Raw genomic sequence first — 18693 nt, forward strand, 5'->3', positions numbered from 1 at the left:
GCATTATTAGAACATCAGACTAGCACGAGAGACTAGTGACTAGTTAGTGGCGATTTTGCTGACGGCTATTTGTAAACGTAACATTGTTTGAGCAAGCAATTATTTAATTTTTTTCCCCCGCTATAAGTTGATGACAGAGGAGCTGATTCCTTTTGTAGGCTACTGGGGCAAAAGAGCTCGATCACCACCAGCGCACTGCTGGTAGAAGGGCTGATCAACCGCGGGACCCCCAACACCCCCCCTCGGACCAGCTACCACAGAGTACAGTACTTCCTCTCAGTGGCTCCCTTCAGTGGCTCCCCACAGTGGCTCCTCTTAGTGGACTCACTCAGTCCTAGGGCTCAAGGGACTTCTAGGGCACACTCCTGGGATGTCTCTTGACACTGTTAAATGTCCAGGGTATTTGTTGAGAATTTTTAAGTCCATTCTGGGATTGAACCCATGCATGTTGACCACAGCGGGGCTCACACTTAACAGTCTCATAACCTGTAGGCTACTGGGGCAAAAGAGCTCGATCACCACCAGCGCACTGCTGGTAGAAGGGCCGATCAACCGCGGGACCCCCAACACCTTTCTTCCTCCACTTTTCATTTTCTCCTGCATTTGCTGCCCCACACAGCGACTTCCTCTCCCCTGGTTCTGATAGACAGACATCAAACATCAAGCATCGGACAGTACACTATTTTCCTATTTCTTGAGCTTCCCCCCTTTCCCCCTCCTCCCCCCCTTTTTCAAATGAATTCATCAACGGTCAAGTCAGCCAGGACAATACACCATTAACCTTTGGACTGAGGTGTTCCAAATTTCAGGCCGGGGCTACCAGTGTTCCACTATTTCCGTCAAACTAGCTACAGATGACATAAATTATTAAATGTACAGTACATACATGTACAAACGCAGGGTCATAAGGCAGGTGGTGGGTGTGATACTTAATAGAATTAGGGTTAACTACATACCAAGTTACAGAGTCAATGAGAGTTTGACATCTCTGGAGAGAGCAACCAATAGGATGACTCCACCACCCGCGCTTACTTTGAGCCTCCTTACTCACGTGATATTAAACTCTATTTTGCTATAACCACATGGCAAGGACTATGTATCCATGGATCCGTGTAGGTATATCTACTGGGTATAGCGAGCATCATTCTTCAAAATAGTTATAGGCAAGGAATGGGGAGAGAAAAGAGAGACCTTTGTATAACTAACGAGTGCCATTGAGATTGTGCATCAAATGACATGGACCCTATGGCGATTCTACGGATGGGTCGCAAGGCACGAGCAGTTTAGCGATCTCATACTCCGTGATTCGTACACTGCTAAGAATCAAACTGTCTTTCCTACTACTAGATTTCACCCTCCAAAGCACGGCTGAGATATGGAGGTTAGCATTCCTTTTGTTCTGTGATTACATTCTGAATCCCGTTCGCATAACATCTCTGTTCGCTTCTACCACATGGACCCACGCGACATATGTATATGGTCAAGGTTATCATACAAGTTAGCTTGTTTTCCTAGCTTCGTTAATAATTAGCAAACTGTATCATTCATCATTCTAGAATCTAGTTATCCGGCATGGTAGAAGTGTCATTATTTACGTCGTCACTAAAATTTGGCCGGCTTCAGGCATGCATTTGAAAAGACAGAAAAAGGTAGATCCTGTAACAAGAATGTCTCGTTGAGGTGGTATTCAAGCTGAGTTGTCATTCAGTAGATTGATAGATATCCATTATTGTTAACTGGAAAATCAATTAAGGTCGACGAGATGTATGTAATGTACATGTACGTACGTTGTACAGTAGTTACATAGAGTAGAGGTTGGCGTGGGGGAAAGGAGAGCTCGGCCCCGGTTCAGCCGCTTCAAGACTCTTAGCATTTTGACATTTCGTGTTTCTCTTCTCTTTCGATCTTTTTTTTTTTTTTTTTTTTTTTTTTTTTTTTTTTTTTTTTTTTTTTTTTTTTTTTTTTTTTTTTCATCCACCAGATACCTAGCTCGAGAAGAGTACAATCAGTAATGGTGCCCAGCAAATGGACTTCTTGGCTAATTATTGGTCAATGGATTACGCGAGATTCTGGAGCTGACGTTAAGAAAAGGGGTAAGGAATTTAAGAAGGCCCCGGCATTCTTCCGAACCCTTTATTGATGTCAGTGTTGACAAGCATCTCTACTAGTTTGCTCCCCACTCTAAGAATATCGAATGCACCAGGAGACAGCATATCCCCGCTGTGTCGTCCCTCCCTGGGGCAGCACGGCTTGAGATGAGGAGGATGTCCCGTTTGACCGAGGACACAGAAGCTGTGAGAATATCCTTGGGAATTCGTTCGATCTCCATATTACTGATAGCTCGCTGGGAGTTCCATGCGGTGGGCAGTGTTACTGAGTGTGGTTTTGCCTCGCTGGACTAGATTAGAGGAGGAACTCTAGCCCTCTGCCACTCCCTCCCAAGAACTTTTGAGACCCCGGAGAGCCGCTAGATCAGCCCAGTGTCACCCCGGATCGCTCATATCAGACAAGAGAGGGCCCTGTCTGCCTCTCCTGAATTTCCATCTCCCCATCTTGATCATCCGCTTCGTCATCCTCTCCTATCTCAGTCGCTTCTTCATCTTCTACAGTTGACACTGAGGCGGGCATCTGCAGTTGGGGAGGCAGGAATGGGCCCCCGTCTTGACACACGATCCCCCCTGGGTCCAGTACCCAGGCCCTCGATCAAGAACCAGTCCGCGCAGCTCTTGCGCTATCTGCCATTCTAATCCAATCCAATGCCTTGAACAGGTTAGACCCGTGGTGATCGGGTTCCTACATGTTTTATTATTATTATTATTATTATTATTATTATTATTTGGACCCATTTTCATCGCCGATGACGCCTCGCGCTTGCAAGGTCTCGCTGTGCTCCATCTCCACTGTATATTCGGCTCCCCCCGGGTCGGACACTTCCTGTTTCTCTTATCAGATCTTGGGCGACGCGGAAATAACGGATGTGATAGCTCCGGCCCCTTTTGGACTTGTTTCATTTTCCTCCCCATTTCCTCCCCGAAAACCCTGCGTTGTTGGACAGTCTTTTTTGACCGTCTTCTTGGATCTCAGTTCGGGTTTTGAACCCCTGTACTAGTGTCACGGGCCGAGAATTTCGGAGAATTAAGTATTTGATGACAGCTGCGTTGAGGTGTAACCAGAGAAGTTAAATGCGACTGTTCCTTTCTGGACGATACGACGCAATCCACAATCTTCTGGCGTTGATTGTCTCCGTCCCACCGTTCCATGGAAGTTCACCATGCGAGATTTCCAAGCGCTACGAGATTTCATATGTATATAATTCAACGGTGGGCGATGGAAATGATTTTGAATTTTCAACAAATAGGTGTCGCCGATAGAGGCATCAGTTCAAACCATGAGATTGCTTGGGCCCTTGATCCTTCTCGGCGCGATTTTCGTTGAGGCAGCCGACAGGCATGCTACAGATGGATTAACCCGCTTCCTGGAGAGGCGCCTACCAAACCATGTCAATGACTTCAAGTTCTCCCTCGTTGGTCCTATGCGGACGTCAGATGACTGGACTAATGATAAATATACCGTTTTTACTGGCTGCAATGGGAAGATAAATGTTCAAGCCAACTCGCTGAGTGGTCTCTTCCAAGGGTAACTCCCAATCCAGTGCGCTTTCTTCAATTATTACAGCATACAGTCGTTAGAAGTTTGCTAATATCTATATTTAGGCTCCACCGCTATTTGTCTGACGTTGTCCATGTTGACATTTTCTGGTTTATTGGCAATCGTCTTTCCCTTGCGCCCCGAAAGTTGCCAAAGCTCGATAAGCCCTTGAAGGGCGAGAGTTCTATTCCGTGGAGATACCATCTTAACACAGGTATGTATAATCTCCTCAGCCTAACAAGTGATGCTAGTATTGACAATGTCATATAAGTGACCTTCAGTTATGCAACTCCCTGGTGGACATGGGAGGATTGGGAGCTCGAGCTGGACTGGTTGGCGATTCGCGGTGTCAACCTTCCATTGGCGTGGACGGGGTACGAGAAGATCCTGATAAGCGTGTTCCAGGAGGCCGGGTTCACAGACGACGATATCCGAAGCTTCATCAGCGGCCCGGCGTATCTAGCATGGAATCGCTTTGGAAACCTCCAAGGGTCATGGGGAGGCGGTAACACGCCATTCAAATGGTACGACGCCCAGTTTGAGCTCCAAAAGAAGATCCTTGCTCGGATGTCCGAGCTGGGGATGACACCTATTTTGCCCGCATTCCCCGGCTATGTGCCCCGTGCTGTCACCCGCGTGCTCCCGGACGCTCAGGTTGTCAATGCCTCACAATGGGCGGAGATCAATCCGAAATACACCAATACGACATTCCTTCAGCCGTTTGACCCCCATACCGTCCGCCTACAAAAGAGCTTCATCTCGAAAAGCATCGAAGCTTATGGAAATGTCACGCACTTCTACACTCTAGACCAGTTCAACGAGATGATCCCGAGCTCCGGAGACCCCGAGTTTCTGCGCAAAGTATCTGAGACCACAATGGAGGCTATTAAATCTGTTGACCCGGAGGCTACGTGGGTAATGCAAGGGTGGCTGTTTTATATCTTCGCTGATTACTGGACAACCGAAAGAATTGAAGCATATCTGTCTGCAGGCAAGAAATTCCGTGATATGTTGATCTTGGATTTATTCGCAGAGTCGTTCCCGGTTTGGAAGAAGACCAAAGGTTTCTTTGGTAAAGCGTTTGTGTGGTGCCAGGTCCAAGAATTTGGTGGAAATCATGGATTATACGGCCATGTTGCGAACATAACCGAGGGGCCTGCTCAAGCAATGGCACAACATCCAAATATGGTTGGAGTTGGCAACGCCGGTGAGGGCCAGTCCGGAAATGAGATCGTCTTTAGCTTGCTGCTCGACCAAGGCTGGTCCAAAACTGCGCTGGATCCAGAACAGTATTTCCATGACTGGGTTACCCGCCGTTACTCCAGCCACGGAAGAACAGTCCCCAATGAGCTGTACGAAGCCTGGCAGCTTCTACGTCTTTCCGCCTACAATAACACCAACTTGGTGGATGCCCCGCTTCTGCCGCATGCTCTCTTCGCTGCATCACCATCGATCAATGCGAAGATGCCAATGCTGTTCATTGAGGGACTTCTCTACGATCCCGCCGATATGCTCAAGGCCTGGGGACTGATGATAAAGGGGGCTCTGTTTGGGGATTCCTCCTACCAATATGATATAGTTGACGTCACTCGCCAAGTGCTATCCGACGCATTCACATTGGTACTTCAAGACCTCAAAGTGAAATACAAGGGCGGCGCGCCAGCCTCCGTATTCATGCCCATCGGTGACAAGCTCCTCATTATCCTCAAAGCGCTGGATGCCGTTCTATCGATGAACGAGAATTTCTGGCTGTCCAGCTGGATCTCAGCCGCCCGGGCTAGTGCTGGCGATGACTCCGAAGCTGCAGACTTCTTCGAACACAACGCCCGCAACCAGATCACTATCTGGGGGTCAGAGGTTGGGGTTCTTGATGACTATGCGCAGAAACAATGGGCCGGCTTGGTATCGGGATATTATACTCCGCGCTGGCGCATGTTCTTAGAGTATCTGAAGGACACTCCGGCGAGTCAGTATAACGACACAGTTCTCAAGGAGAAGCTGATCCCCTTTGAGACGGAATGGATCTCCCGGAAATCTGGGGCTTCGATTCAGACTGAAAAGCCTACAAAGGAGCTCAAGGCTGTGCTAGGCGACTTGCAGAAGGATTTGGACTTCGTTTTTAACCTGGGTTGATTGCGGAGTGATAAACAATTCTTTCAGGGGCTACCTATCTACATTCTAGCCACTCAAGTACTGAGTTTCATCGATCGATGTGAGGTGGACAACGGTAAAAAAAAAAAAAAAAAAAAAAAAAAAAAAAAAAAAAAAAAAAAAAAATGTACTTAATATTATTAGCTAGACGGAATCGACTTCGAACCCCCAGAGGTTATCAGCTACACACGCAAGCCTCAAAAAATAATTCACCTAGGGAAAAGCTCCCTATGTAATAGTATTGCAGATATCACTTAATCCATACCATCAGACCCGTGTTTGCAACAGCTCCATCTGCATGCAGTTGTCTTTCTCCAGGGGGTCTCATGTCATTTTTGCTGGCAATATATCGCCCTTGACCGGGAGGGGTGGTGTGGGTGTGGTGCATTAATCGCCGGGATGTATTAGTCAATCACCTCGTTTCTTCATCAATCCACGCCCTTTTTTTTTTTTTTTTTTTTTTTCGCTTTCCGCTCTCCCCCTGCATATCACTCCGCGCTTGGCTTTCCCACACTCTGCCACCCACCCCGCTCCGCCCTGTGAACGACAAAAGACAAATATCCACTGGCCATGGCGGTAAAGGTACGCAGGTAATGTACAGCACCTTCCTAATTTCCTAATTTCCTATTTTTACTTTTTAAACAGGATTGTTTCTCATATCTTCCTTTATCCTGTCCTGAACCTCGCCGGTGGAAAGTTTGTAGGAAGTTTATTCGAAATGAGAGAGTTGCAAGCTCTGATGTCCAAGTCACGTGTTCAGAAAATCGCTGCTTCCCGATTGGGACTAGCCCGGCTCGCGGTCTGAAATTTTCACTCCGGCCAAACTTCGATTTTTTAGTTTTCAATTTTTCTTTTTTCCCTGTCACAATATTTAATCCCGACAAAAAAAAATTAAAAAAAAAAGGAACACGACGAAAAAAAAAAAAAAAAAGAAGAAGAAGAAGAAGAGGACAAAAACAGAGGTTTCACAGCTACTTGTGTGGTCTTCTTTTCCAACAACCCACCCCGTATTCTTCTATCTTTCTATCTTCAACCTCGCCATCTACCGTCTGTCTATCTCTCTCTCTCTCCTTTCTTCCTCTTCCCTCCCCGCCTTGGTCTTCTGGACAACCACCACCACACACACACACACACATACACACTCCCGTGCCAGCCAGTGCAGTGCATCGTCTCTGTCCTGTATCAACTGTCAGTAACCTATCCCTCTCATCAACCCGCTGTGTGTCCTCATCCAGTGTTGCCTCTGCCTCTCTCTGCCCCCTTCCCCTTGTCGAAAATACTCGTACCCGGCCAAAAAAAATTTGAAAACTCCCGCCTCACCTGAAAAGAAAGCTCTCACACGGGATCTATCTGGTGAGTCCTTCATCTATTGCCCTAAATAGCGCCTCCTAGCCTGTGCTGTGATCCCTCGGGCTTCGTTCTCTCTCTTCTTTGCTTTTTTTTTTTTTTTTTTCTTTGGTTTCCCCATCACCACAACAACCACAGACCCAACACACTACAGCGGCAGAAGCAGCTATATTATTATCACGGAAAGTCACTGTGCTAACAGATCTTCTCTCTTGTGCCTTGGCAGATCGCACCGTCGATATCCTTCCTTGCTCCTTTGACTCTCAATCCTCCTGATATCGCCAGTGTACGTCGTCGTTTTTCGCCTGTCGTCCTTGCTACAGCCTCATCCCTCATCCTCCTTTCCTTTGCTGATCAGACCTTCCAAAAAAACAAAAAAACAAAAAAAATCCCACAAAGCAAAAACATTCGCCTCTCACCTTCCCAACTTCTTCAAAGAAACCCTTTGCCAGTCATAACTTTTTTCTTTGCGCCCTGATTTACCTCTGTCCATCAGCTCACATTGCTTCTTCCCACACTCTAGATCTCAGAAGAAGAATAAAAATAAAAATAAAAAAGGACATCCATCTCCATCGTCAACATGTCTGCCGCTGAAGTATCATCCGCTCCCGTCCCAGAGACCAACCCCGTGGAATCGTCGACCAATGGCACCACCGTCAACACAAACGTTGCAAACGACGCTGCCGGAGATGGCAGCGAAACGCCCAACTCCGCTGCTCCCAGCACCACCCAGCCACATTCTGCCTCCCTCTACGTCGGAGAATTAGACTCTTCCGTCACCGAAGCTATGCTTTTCGAACTCTTCTCCTCCATCGGCCAAGTCGCCTCCATTCGTGTGTGCCGTGACGCCGTCACCAGACGTTCTCTGGGCTATGCCTATGTCAACTACAACAACACCGCCGATGGTGAACGTGCTCTCGAAGACCTCAACTACACGCTGATCAAGGGAAAACCCTGCCGGATTATGTGGTCCCAGCGAGATCCTGCCCTGCGCAAGACCGGCCAGGGTAATGTCTTCATCAAGAACTTGGATACTGCTATTGACAACAAGGCTCTTCACGACACCTTCGCCGCTTTCGGTAACATTCTCAGCTGCAAAGTCGCCCAGGACGAGTTCGGTAACTCCAAGGGCTATGGCTTCGTCCACTACGAAACCGCTGAAGCTGCCACCAACGCCATCAAACACGTTAACGGTATGCTGTTGAACGAGAAGAAGGTCTTCGTCGGCCACCACATCGCCAAGAAGGATCGCCAGAGCAAATTCGAGGAGATGAAAGCCAACTTCACCAACGTATACGTCAAGAACTTGGATACCAAGGTCACCAATGAAGAGTTCCGGGAGCTGTTTGGGAAATACGGCGATATCACCTCCGCATCAATTACCCACGACAGCGAGACTGGAAAGAGCAGAGGGTTCGGTTTCGTGAACTTTGTCAAGCATGAGAGCGCTGCCGCCGCTGTCGAAGAGCTAAATGACAAGGAATTCAAGGGCCAAAAACTCTACGTTGGCCGCGCGCAGAAGAAGCACGAGCGGGAGGAGGAGCTGCGCAAGCAGCACGAGGCCGCTCGTGTCGAAAAAGCATCCAAATACCAGGGTGTTAATCTCTACGTCAAGAACTTGACCGACGACATCGATGATGAGAAACTCCGGGACCTCTTTATTGGCTTCGGAAACATTACATCTGCTAGAGTTATGCGTGACACTATTGCGGATGCCGGCTCTGAATCTGAGAAGGAAAAGGAGATCTCCAACAAGGAGAACGTGAAGGAAGAGGCTAAGAAGGAGTCCGCTGAAGAAGAATCCTCCGACAAGAGCGATAAAGCTGAGAAATCCGATAGCAAGAAGACTCTCGAGAAGAAGCTTGGAAAGAGCAAGGGCTTTGGTTTCGTCTGCTTCAGCAATCCTGATGAAGCGTCCAAGGCTGTCACGGAGATGAACCAGCGCATGGTCAATGGCAAACCTCTATACGTTGCACTTGCTCAACGGAAGGATGTGCGCAAAAGCCAGGTACGCACCTTAAGATTATGAACCGCTCTTGGTTTATCTATATATACATTTATCATCCGCTAACGTTTATCACCCGTTCAGCTCGAGGCAAGCATTCAAGCTCGTAATACCATCCGACAACAGCAGGTTGCTGCCGCCGCAGGAATGTCCCAGCCAGTAAGTTTTGTGACTTTTCATACCACCACCGCTTGTACGAGTTCCTGTTTATTCTGATTGTCCTTAACAGTTTATGCAGCCCGCTGTCTACTATCCACCAGGCCAGCAAGGATTCATTCCTACCAACGCTGGACAACGCGGTGGTATGGCCTTTGGTCAGCAACCTGGAATGGTCCTTCCCGGTATGCCGGGCGGTCGCCCTGGTCAATTCGCTGGCGGATTCCCAGGACAGCAAGGCGGACGCGGTATTAACCCCAACCAACAACTGCCCCCAAATGCCTTTGGCATGGGTGCCCAGGGACTCCCCATGGGTGCGCTCCAGGGCCCTGGCGGACTACCAAACGGTCTCAGCTACCCTCAAGCTATTGCTCAAGTCCAAGCGTCATTCGGACGGGGCGGCGGCGGTCGTGGCCAGGCTCCTGGCATGCAGGGTATGCCTCCAAGTATGGGTAATGCACCAGGCATGCGCGCTGGCGGTCAAGCTTTCACACAGGGTCGTGGCATGCCACCCCAACAAGGGGTTGCCCGTCCCGGACAAGCTGGCCGTGGAGCTGGCCCAGCCCAAGGAATGCCACCCCGTGATGAGTCTGCCGGCGGTCCAACCCTTAACCTCCAGGCCTTGAGTGCCGCCCCTCCTGCCCAACAAAAACAAATGCTTGGTGAAGCCATCTACCCCAAGATCCAAGCCCAACAACCTGAGCTGGCTGGCAAGATCACTGGTATGCTTTTGGAAATGGACAATGCTGAACTACTTAGTTTGTAAGTTTCAATCCCTTCTCGCGACCCGACTATGCATCATCAATGTCGCATGAACAGTATACTAATGCTATCACCACTTATAATAGGGTCGACGATGAGGCTGCACTCCGCGCCAAGGTCGATGAGGCTATCAATGTTTATGACGAATATATGAAGAGCAAAGGTGGTGAAGGTGAAGCTGCGGACGCATCCAAACACCCAAAGGAAGCGGTGAAAGATAGCAAGACAGAAGAGACGAAGTCGTAATCCCCATGTATTTCCTTATGTTTCTTCTCTATTTTACGTTTCTTTCTTTCGATGGCTCGTTTAAATTGGGAGGGCCGGGATGGTTTTAAGCAGGTGTTAGCGACAACAAAAAAGCTGCCCATTTAAATGGTTTTTCTTTTTCATGTATTTGTCACCCGCTTTTTATAAAGAACTCCCCCGCGGTCCCCCTGACTGATTTGTTCATGTCTTTTTGCCTCACTTTTGTTCGAAATTTTTTATTCTTCTTTTACGTGATTTATGAGTATGTTATGGTTTTTTTTTATTCTATTATTATTACTATTTCATTTCATTTCATTTCCCTTTCCTCGGATGGTATGGGACGGTATGTATGTGTCTATCTTAAACCTTTTTGTATTGGGCATCCCGCATGCCTTTCTCTCTTTCTGACTCTGAGTTCCTCTCCGTGGCTATCTCGTTTACGAGCCAATCCCCCCGCCATTCATGCTTCTGCCTCAACGTTCTCGCCTTCTTATCACCTCCAGTGATATCTACATCCATCCGTGTTCTTTTTATTTTAGTCCTCCCCTTTTACTCCCCCCTCACGTCGTCCTCTCCTACTACTCCACATCCTTGGTTCGCCATCTGTTCTTCTCTCCTCATTCTATTTTCTTTACCTACCTAAATTGATATCCAAAGGCTCGGAAAAAGTTGTTTCTTGCGTTCCCTCATTTCCTATCTTATTTTAACTCCCTCTCGCTGCACACACACTCTCTTATTTTCCCGGCACTGGAGAATTATGAAGAGTAGACAATATGGAAAGTGATTTGTGAAGAAGAGAAGAGATAGCAAAAAGTATTTTACTGTTACTCTGGCTTGTACCTGAAATTTGTTCTTCAAGTGTGATTTTGATTTTAAAATGCGTGATTATCAGACATCTAAGTATTGTTCTTCTCTTCCTTTTCCTCCCATTTTCTACTTCAACCTGGGAGGTTTGTCTTTCTTTCCTTTTATTTCCCTGTCTTTTTATATTTTTCTCCAAATCGAAGGTAAGAAAAACTTGTTATCCTCAATGCCTCCTCTGCATCCATGTTATGCTTGCTTTAGTTTGTTCATGTCCTGTACATTAAAGAGCGGTTTATGTATGTTGCGAAAGGGTGTACTCTCAATTTAGATATCTGAATATATATATATATTTATTTATTTATTTATTACTTCCATGTTCTACCCCTCCTTTTTGTATCATTTCTCTTTCTTTCCATGAGAGAACCCATGCTTACCCTGTTATTCAGGGTCAAATATCAGCACAGCTGTGAGTATTGCGTAGACCTGTTAAAACAGAGCCGAAGTTCGCGTTCATGACATTTTAAGCTTTCATCGCGATCTCGGCTTTTGTATATTTAGGCACATAACCTCGAACTTTTGAACACCCGGGGAAATGAGGTTCGAGTTTAGATAATTAATTCCATCCAACCCAGCTCGCCACAAGACGACAAGCAACTGAAAATATTCAAACATCATGTCTCCCCTCATCATGCAAGGCAGTAGCGTTGACAGCACGCTTCACGGAGCATATACCGCCTCCCCAACCAAGTACATGCTCTACGGTCGAGGCAAGTGAATCTCGATTGTATTTCCGTTCATTATCTATAAGCCCATACTATACATATATATATATGTGCAACAAAGCAGACTAGAAAACTAATTATGAGAACACAGGATGCATCACCTCTCTTCCAACCGTTATCGCCAATCTCGGTGCGTCAAAAGCGTTCATCATCACCGGCAAATCTCTACGTGAGAAAACGCCAGTGATCAGCTCTATTGAGGCGATATTGGGTGATGCGCATCATGCCGGCACGTATAGCGGGGTACGGGAGCATGCGTGCGTGCCTTCAAATCCAACGAACCTATTTGGTGCCTCATATGCATAATTGTTTGGTGCAGGAGATAAAGCAAACGATACTTTAACACTAACCAAAATATCCCCAGATAGTCCCGTAGCCGACATCGAGGCCGCTGTCGCGGCCGTTAGGGAATCCGGTGCTGACGTGCTGCTCTCCGTCGGTGGCGGGTCGCCCATCGATGCTGCCAAAGCTGTCGCATATCATTTGTACAAAGAAAATGCGAAGGGTGGGCAAGGCAAGGCGGAAGCGAAATGGATACCCAGCATTGCAGTGCCGACCACGCTGAGCGTGGCGGAGACTACGAAGAACGCCGGGTTTACGAGTGCAGATGGGAGCAAGGTTGCGGTTGCGGACGTGGAGTTGGTGCCGAAGGGTTAGTTGTATGCATTGTTTTATTTTTATTTTTTTTTGGGGGGGGGAGGGGGCGCTTCATTCAACGTTCTTCTTCGAGTGGGGAGGAAGGATGGAGAAGAAAATTCCCACGCCTGGAAAACTATTAAATTTAACACACGTATAAACAAAAAATTTAGCTGTGATATATGACGGGGATATTGCGCTACATACACCCCTCCGGCTATGGCTAAGTTCTGCCGCATGTTTCCCCCCCCCCCCCCCCCCTTTCCTTCTCTACATTTACATTTATAGGATGTTAACCCCATTCCACAGATCCGCGCCCTCGATCACGCCCTCGAACTCCTCTACAACCCGTCCGCCCCCCGAAGTCCCAACGAAACGGCTAGCCCTCTCCTCGCTGACGGACCTCTTCACCCTCCTGCCCCAATGCCACGCCAGTCCGCAAGATGCAGATGGCCCCCAACGCCTCTTCCTCGGTGGCTACGCGGCCCTCTTCCCCTTCCAGTTCTCCGGCCCCTTAGGTCTTAGCCATGGCATTGGCCATGCGATTGGCTCGACGTACGGGATTTCGCATGGGATTACGTCGTGTATCAGCTTGGGGAAGGTGATTAGGTTTATGGCGGAGAGGGCGAGGGAAGGGGGTGGTGGTGGTGAGAAGACAGGGATTGGGAAGGTAGGTGAGGCGGTGCAGATTGCGAGGGCGGTCCCGTTTATTCCTGGGTTAAGAGGGACGGGCGATGTAGTCAAGGATGCACTTTTGGTGGCGGAGGCGGTGGAAGGGTTGGTTGTGAAATTGGGCTTGGGGACTGGGTTGGCTGATGTATGTTTTGTTTTGTTTTGTTCTTTCCCCATGTTATCTCCATTAATGTTTCCATCTGGGGTATAATTTTGTGGATGCCGTTGTTGAGAGGAGAGAGGGGAATGCAGGCTTACTGTGTTTTGGCTACATAGTATAACGTCAAGCCTGGTGAGGAAGAGGCTATCGCAATTCGTGCGTTGCGGGATCCGGCACATCCTGATTTGAAAAGCGGTAGGTGCAAGATTCCCTTCTTTGTGTCCTGAGCTGGAATGTCTGATGTAAAGGGTGTTTGTAGTTGCGGAGCTGGTTCGCACAATGTACTCCGCCTCCTCTGATGCTACTACGCGCCTCTAGGTATGGTATGGTGTCCGTTGCCGGTTTGGTACAGCTATATGATTGCGTAGTGTTCGTCGTGTGTAGATAGCTACACTACTAAGATACGGTCTCATGAACATATGCACGAGAAGGATAAATCCAACATTTGGAAAGAATGCCAAATTTCTCATACACAACAATGCCTCTTAGTTGCTGCGTTAGTTATTCCATACGCAATTCAATACGCAATTCAAATAGGGGTATCTAAATGCATCTCTCCATCTATAATATATCGACAACCCCCTTTAATCCATTTTCATCCACCGCCATCTACCCATACAACAACTCCCCAACCCTCTCCCCAATCGCCAACGCACTCGTCAGCCCAGGACTCTCAATCCCCAACAGATTCACAAACCCCTCAAACCCTTCCTCCTCCCTAATCACAAAATCCCTAAACGCACCCTTATCCTCCCCTTCCTTCCCCGCCAACTTCGGCCTCACTCCGCAGTAATCCAACCCAATCGCCTCCGGCCGTACACCGGGCAAATACTCACGAATTTCCCTCACAGCCTCTTCGAGCCTACCCACGTTCGGCACCAGATCCTCCGGCCCATCAACCCACTCCACATCCGGACCGAACCGTACCTGGCCCGTCATATCCAGCGTAAGATGCGTACCCAACCCGCCCAGCCCCGGCTTGGGCGCCGGGTAGAGCAGGGTGCGCGGCTTGGGGCTCGATGCGGCGTAGGAGAAATACGTCCCCTTCGCGTACGCAGGGTGGACATGGCGGGCGGGAGGGAGGAGCATATTCGAGATAGAGCAGGCGTTATGGCCGGCGGCATTGATGACCGTCTCGGCCGTAATCGTAGTCTCTTCTTCCCCGTCCGCTCCCTCCACCCAGCCCGCTACCTCAGCTTCTCTCCCCGGCCCAGCCGGGCGCGTATATATCCTATACCCCCCACCAGGCCCCATCTTCTCCACCCCGCTCACAGCCGTTAACAATGCAACATCGCCCCCGCCCTCCTCAAACTCCCCATGCAAACGCGCCATAAGCGCATGGCTGTCCACAATGCCCGTGCTGGGACTCTCCAACACGCCCGCCCGCGCCCTCACATCCGGCTCCCGCCTCGCCATCTCCGCCGTTCCCAAAAACCGCGTCGGGACCCCCAGCCGCTCCGCATGCTCATGCAGGCGCTGCAGGCGCTCCCGCTGCTCCGCGTCCTGCGCCAGGATCCACTTCGACGTGCGCTTGTGGGGGATGTTGTGCGAGGGGCTGGCGCAGAGGCTGTAGAGGAGGTGTTTGCCGCGGATGCAGAGTTGGGTTTTCAGCGAGGCGGGCGGGTAGTAGAGGCCTGCGTGGATGACTTCTGAGTTTCGGCTGGTTGTTTCTGTGCCGAGGGCGGGGTGGCGTTCGAGGAGGATTGTGGTTGTGTTTGGGCGGGTGAGGGCGAGGTGGCGGGCGATGGAGAGGCCGATTATGCCGCCGCCGATTACCTGTTTATTGTTACTTGAGTTAGGGCGGTTTTGTGATTGCGGTTGGGATTTATGGCTGTTTGATGATGGTGATGATGATGATGATGATGATGATGATGATGATGATGGGTGCTGACCGCGTGTGTGAAATCAGTATTGGTAGCTGTGCTCGTCGAGAATGATCTTGCCCGTTTCCACTTATTTTTTTGTGTATACCTGCTTGCATTCGTCCTTGTGGGTGCGAGTGCACGGGGGAGCATTGAGGGTAGATAGACTGCCAAAAAATAATAATATCGGATGATATGACTGTCAGGAGTCGTCGGGTGTATAATGAAGGACAAATGGAAATGTGACAAGTGTCAATCTCGTCCCCTTGTGTGTTGGTTATTTGTTGAAGTTTCCTTCTTTTGTAGAGAAGTAGGAAAGGGGGGATGGGGGGATGATGGGTGGGGAGTGCGTTTGCGTTATACACGGTACGGGTACGGGATGGGGATGGGGCCGATGGAATGAGCCGAGAAGTTCGGCAATGCGCCCAGCCCAATTTGGTTTAGTTTTCGGCATCGGCATCTTCTGCATCGGGGAAATTTGAGGCACGCGCCCCTAACAAGACGGAGGGAAAAGTACGAAGATAAAGAAAAAAGTCACTATTCTATTATGTATTCTGTGGTTGTCTATATCTCTATGTCCTCATCCGCACTGAGTCATTCTATAGTTGGCTTAACATGTCCCATACCGTAAAACAAGTTGCCCTAGATATACAGTAAAGAAACGCGATAGAGGTGAAAAAAGAAGCAAGAAACAGGAACATAGGATAAATAAAAGTACGCACCCTATTTATTATCATGGGATATATTAGAAAGAAAGAAATGGAAAGAAAAATAAACAAAAATCAACAACACCAATACAACACCATTGTCATCCATTTAGGACAAGAAATCTACAGTCCCCCACTGGCCCATCACCGCCTCCCCGCCGAATTCTTAATCAACTGATTATAATGCTGTTCGAAACCGTTAGCAAAAGAGTTCACACCATCGATTAACGACCCCGAATAATAATAATAATAATAATAATAAAAACAACAATAAAAACTCACCTCCTTCACCTCCTCCGCCAACCTCCCCTTCGTATCACTTATAATAGTCCCGATCAACGAATAATTACTTGACAGAAATCTCTCCCGGCCCTTTCCATCCCCACCATTCGCCGCCCTCGCTAATTTAATTAACAACGCATCAAATTCCGCCCGTAACCGCGCCAGGCTATTCGAGACAGGCTCATCGTCGCCTGCCTCGCTGCTTAGTGCTAATATGCCCTGTAGGAACTGGCCGAAGCGCTGGGTGAGAAAATGTGGGGCTGATGATGAGGATGAGGAGGAAGTACTGCTTGTGTTTGTGGCGTCTGAGAGGGAGAGGGAGAGGGCGGAGCTGATGTTGCCGGCAGTATTCGCGGCAACGCGTTTGATGGATTCGGTGTTTAGATCCATCACCATCTGGAAACGGGGCCAGAGGAGCATGTTGATCCCGTTGATATAGTTGTCTGCGACGGGGACTTTGCGGCGCTGTAGCTCGAAGGCGAAGTGCTGATTCAGGCGGACGCAGAGCAGGATACCCAAGCAATCGGTCGACGAGTCAATTAGGTGTTTTGTCAGTGTGTGACCGATGGCGAAAACGGGATCGAATATCTCGATTACGCGCCGAGAACTGGTGTGTAGCGACTGCGTTTTTGTGACGAACATTTCGGTTACGAAGGAGTATTCGGCGGAGATGTTATCGATTAGGGCTAGGTTAAAGTTTCGAAAGGGGGTTTCGAGGCCGTGGATTACCGGTTGGGTTTTGGGGTTGACGTTTGTAATTGTGGCTGCTGTTGCATGGCTGGCGTTTTCTTCGGCAAGGTAGGAAGGGAGGGCGGTGCGGTTGGAGGATTTTAAAACGTCCATACGCCGGCCGAGGGCAAAGGGGTCGTAGGTTGGGTTGCGACCGCCGGGGAATATATTTGCTGTAGACGAATAAGCTTCATTCCTAGACATTATCTACAAAAATAACTTGTTCGAGGAAGGGTGACATACATCCTCTCTGCACGTTCGGGTCACCACCCAGGAGATCATTGCGCTCCGCAGAATGGACTTTAAGCTTCTCCAGTGCCTGATGGTAACGGGTGAAGTTGGATAGGTAATACCATCTCATTGTGTTGATGTAGGCTTGGATGATCTCGCCTGCGAGAGCTGGGTGGTTTCTAGATAAAAAGCCGTACAAGTCTTTGTATTTAATCAGGGATTGCTGCTGGATAATCTGAGCGTTGATGTTGGGCGATCGAATCGCTTTTATCTGTGCGACCAAGTAATCTCGGATTCGTTCAATGGCCTTGATCCAAAATCTGTGTTAGTGAATGAATGTATACTCATTTGCGTAATATTTAATGGCAGTATCACCTTCGCCTTGAGATCGGATAATAACGGTTTAATATCCTCGACAGCCTTGACATTATTGGCAGTGGATGCGTTTGCTTCGATATAGGCTGATCTAGTCTCAACCTCATTAAGAGCTTTCACCCATTCCTGGCTGATGGGTCCCTCTGAAATTAGACGCACAGCTTTCGGGGATATGCTAACTTCTTCGACTGCTGGGCCGAGTAGCCGTTCAAGATTCCGTCTGTTTCCTAGTTGGGAGTTCAGCTGGGCAGATCGAGATTGTAGCGACTCGATTTCCGCAGAGACTACCCCCAGGTCGGTCCGGAATCTGGACAGGTAGGATTCCACTGATTTCAAAACGTCATCGCAACCCTGGACAGAGTATGCGTTTAGTACTGTCATTGTGATAAAAAAAAAAAAAGAGTGAGGTTGAACTTACGCTGATTGCGCCGTGCAGTTCCTGAAACCTATTCCTTTCCTTTTCATCTATACAATATATATTAGCCAAACTACTGAGTACCACCCAGTATCAAGCAAGGCACAAACAGGACATACACTGCTCGATAGTCTGGACGTTGACGTGTCTTTTGGACTTTCTCTCCTTTCCCCCCCCGACCTCCTTCTGCTGTACAAATTCCTCCAAACCCATCTCTCCAAAATCAATATCCTCGACTAGGCATTCCGGCTTGCCAGCAGCAGGTCCATCAGCCGCAGCATGCACGACAGAAATAGTTGGGGTAGTATCTGTATATCCATCTCTCTCAGCCTCGGGCCGTTTCCCGATGATATTGTACAGCACCTCGAGTGGATCTACAACGGCAGAACCAGTAGGATGTTGGTCGAGTTTCGAGCTATTCTGTCTGTGGAGGGAGGAGGAGCCATTAGCCTGGCGCAGGTTACTGGGGAGGGAGGTGGAGGAAGCATTTGGAGTAGTGGCCAGGGAGAGGGAGAGCGAGGAGGATCGAGGACTGAAGGCGGGGCGGTTTGGCTGGGTAGCAGCGGCAAGATGTTGCTGGTGCTGGGAACGACGGGCGGGAGAGTAGCCGCGAGTGCTGGGGGTCGAAGCACCAGAGGCGGGGGGGTGGGCGGAGAAACGGTCCAGCCACATAGTGGTGTTGGGCAGCTAGGCGGGGAGGAGGGGAGGACGTAGCGAGACAGT

General features: G+C 48.9%; 6 protein-coding genes across 7 annotated transcripts; 4 read left to right on the forward strand and 2 right to left on the reverse strand.

Moving 5' to 3' along the window:
* Positions 1-1948: 1948 nt before the first annotated feature.
* Positions 1949-3040, reverse strand: BDBG_03187 (uncharacterized protein). The gene is made up of 2 exons (XM_002625977.2): positions 2671-3040; positions 1949-2393 (listed from the first exon to the last, which is right to left on the reverse strand). The coding sequence occupies exons 1-2, from the start codon at positions 3021-3023 to the stop codon at positions 2165-2167; spliced, it is 582 nt and encodes a 193-aa protein (XP_002626023.1). The 5' UTR covers positions 3024-3040; the 3' UTR covers positions 1949-2164.
* Positions 1965-6382, forward strand: BDBG_03188. Of its 2 annotated transcripts, XM_031721147.1 has the most exons (5): positions 1978-2093; positions 2169-2294; positions 2403-3636; positions 3714-3862; positions 3920-6382. In XM_031721147.1, exons 3-5 carry the CDS (start codon positions 3389-3391, stop codon positions 5779-5781), a joined length of 2259 nt encoding a protein of 752 aa, XP_031577584.1. In that variant the 5' UTR covers positions 1978-2093; positions 2169-2294; positions 2403-3388; the 3' UTR covers positions 5782-6382. The 2 variants fall into 2 exon arrangements, with proteins under 2 accessions (XP_002626024.1, XP_031577584.1); XM_002625978.2 differs by having other exon boundaries at positions 1965-3636; positions 3920-6357.
* Positions 6383-7726: 1344 nt separating this feature from the next.
* Positions 7727-10315, forward strand: BDBG_03189 (polyadenylate-binding protein, cytoplasmic and nuclear; the record flags this gene model as incomplete). The annotated part of the gene is made up of 4 exons (XM_031721148.1): positions 7727-9154; positions 9236-9310; positions 9390-10069; positions 10156-10315. 4 exons carry the CDS (start codon positions 7727-7729, stop codon positions 10313-10315), a joined length of 2343 nt encoding a protein of 780 aa, XP_031577585.1.
* Positions 10316-11792: 1477 nt separating this feature from the next.
* Positions 11793-12734, forward strand: BDBG_16760 (uncharacterized protein; the record flags this gene model as incomplete). The annotated part of the gene is made up of 4 exons (XM_031724646.1): positions 11793-11880; positions 11993-12158; positions 12270-12560; positions 12711-12734. The coding sequence occupies 3 exons, from the start codon at positions 11793-11795 to the stop codon at positions 12556-12558; spliced, it is 543 nt and encodes a 180-aa protein (XP_031577586.1). The 3' UTR covers positions 12559-12560; positions 12711-12734.
* Positions 12735-12756: 22 nt separating this feature from the next.
* BDBG_16761 (uncharacterized protein) lies at positions 12757-13687 on the forward strand (the record flags this gene model as incomplete). The annotated part of the gene is made up of 4 exons (XM_031724647.1): positions 12757-12776; positions 12847-13354; positions 13486-13564; positions 13629-13687. 4 exons carry the CDS (start codon positions 12757-12759, stop codon positions 13685-13687), a joined length of 666 nt encoding a protein of 221 aa, XP_031577587.1.
* Positions 13688-13978: 291 nt separating this feature from the next.
* Positions 13979-18642, reverse strand: BDBG_16762 (uncharacterized protein; the record flags this gene model as incomplete). Its single annotated transcript, XM_031724648.1, has 7 exons — positions 13979-15256; positions 15602-15724; positions 16221-17122; positions 17193-17487; positions 17556-17906; positions 17974-18020; positions 18090-18642. The coding sequence occupies 7 exons, from the start codon at positions 18640-18642 to the stop codon at positions 13979-13981; spliced, it is 3549 nt and encodes a 1182-aa protein (XP_031577588.1).
* Positions 18643-18693: the final 51 nt, after the last annotated feature.

The sequence above is a fragment of the Blastomyces gilchristii genome (assembly GCF_000003855.2).
Source record: "Blastomyces gilchristii SLH14081 genomic scaffold supercont1.5, whole genome shotgun sequence".
Taxonomy (NCBI): domain Eukaryota; kingdom Fungi; phylum Ascomycota; class Eurotiomycetes; order Onygenales; family Ajellomycetaceae; genus Blastomyces; species Blastomyces gilchristii.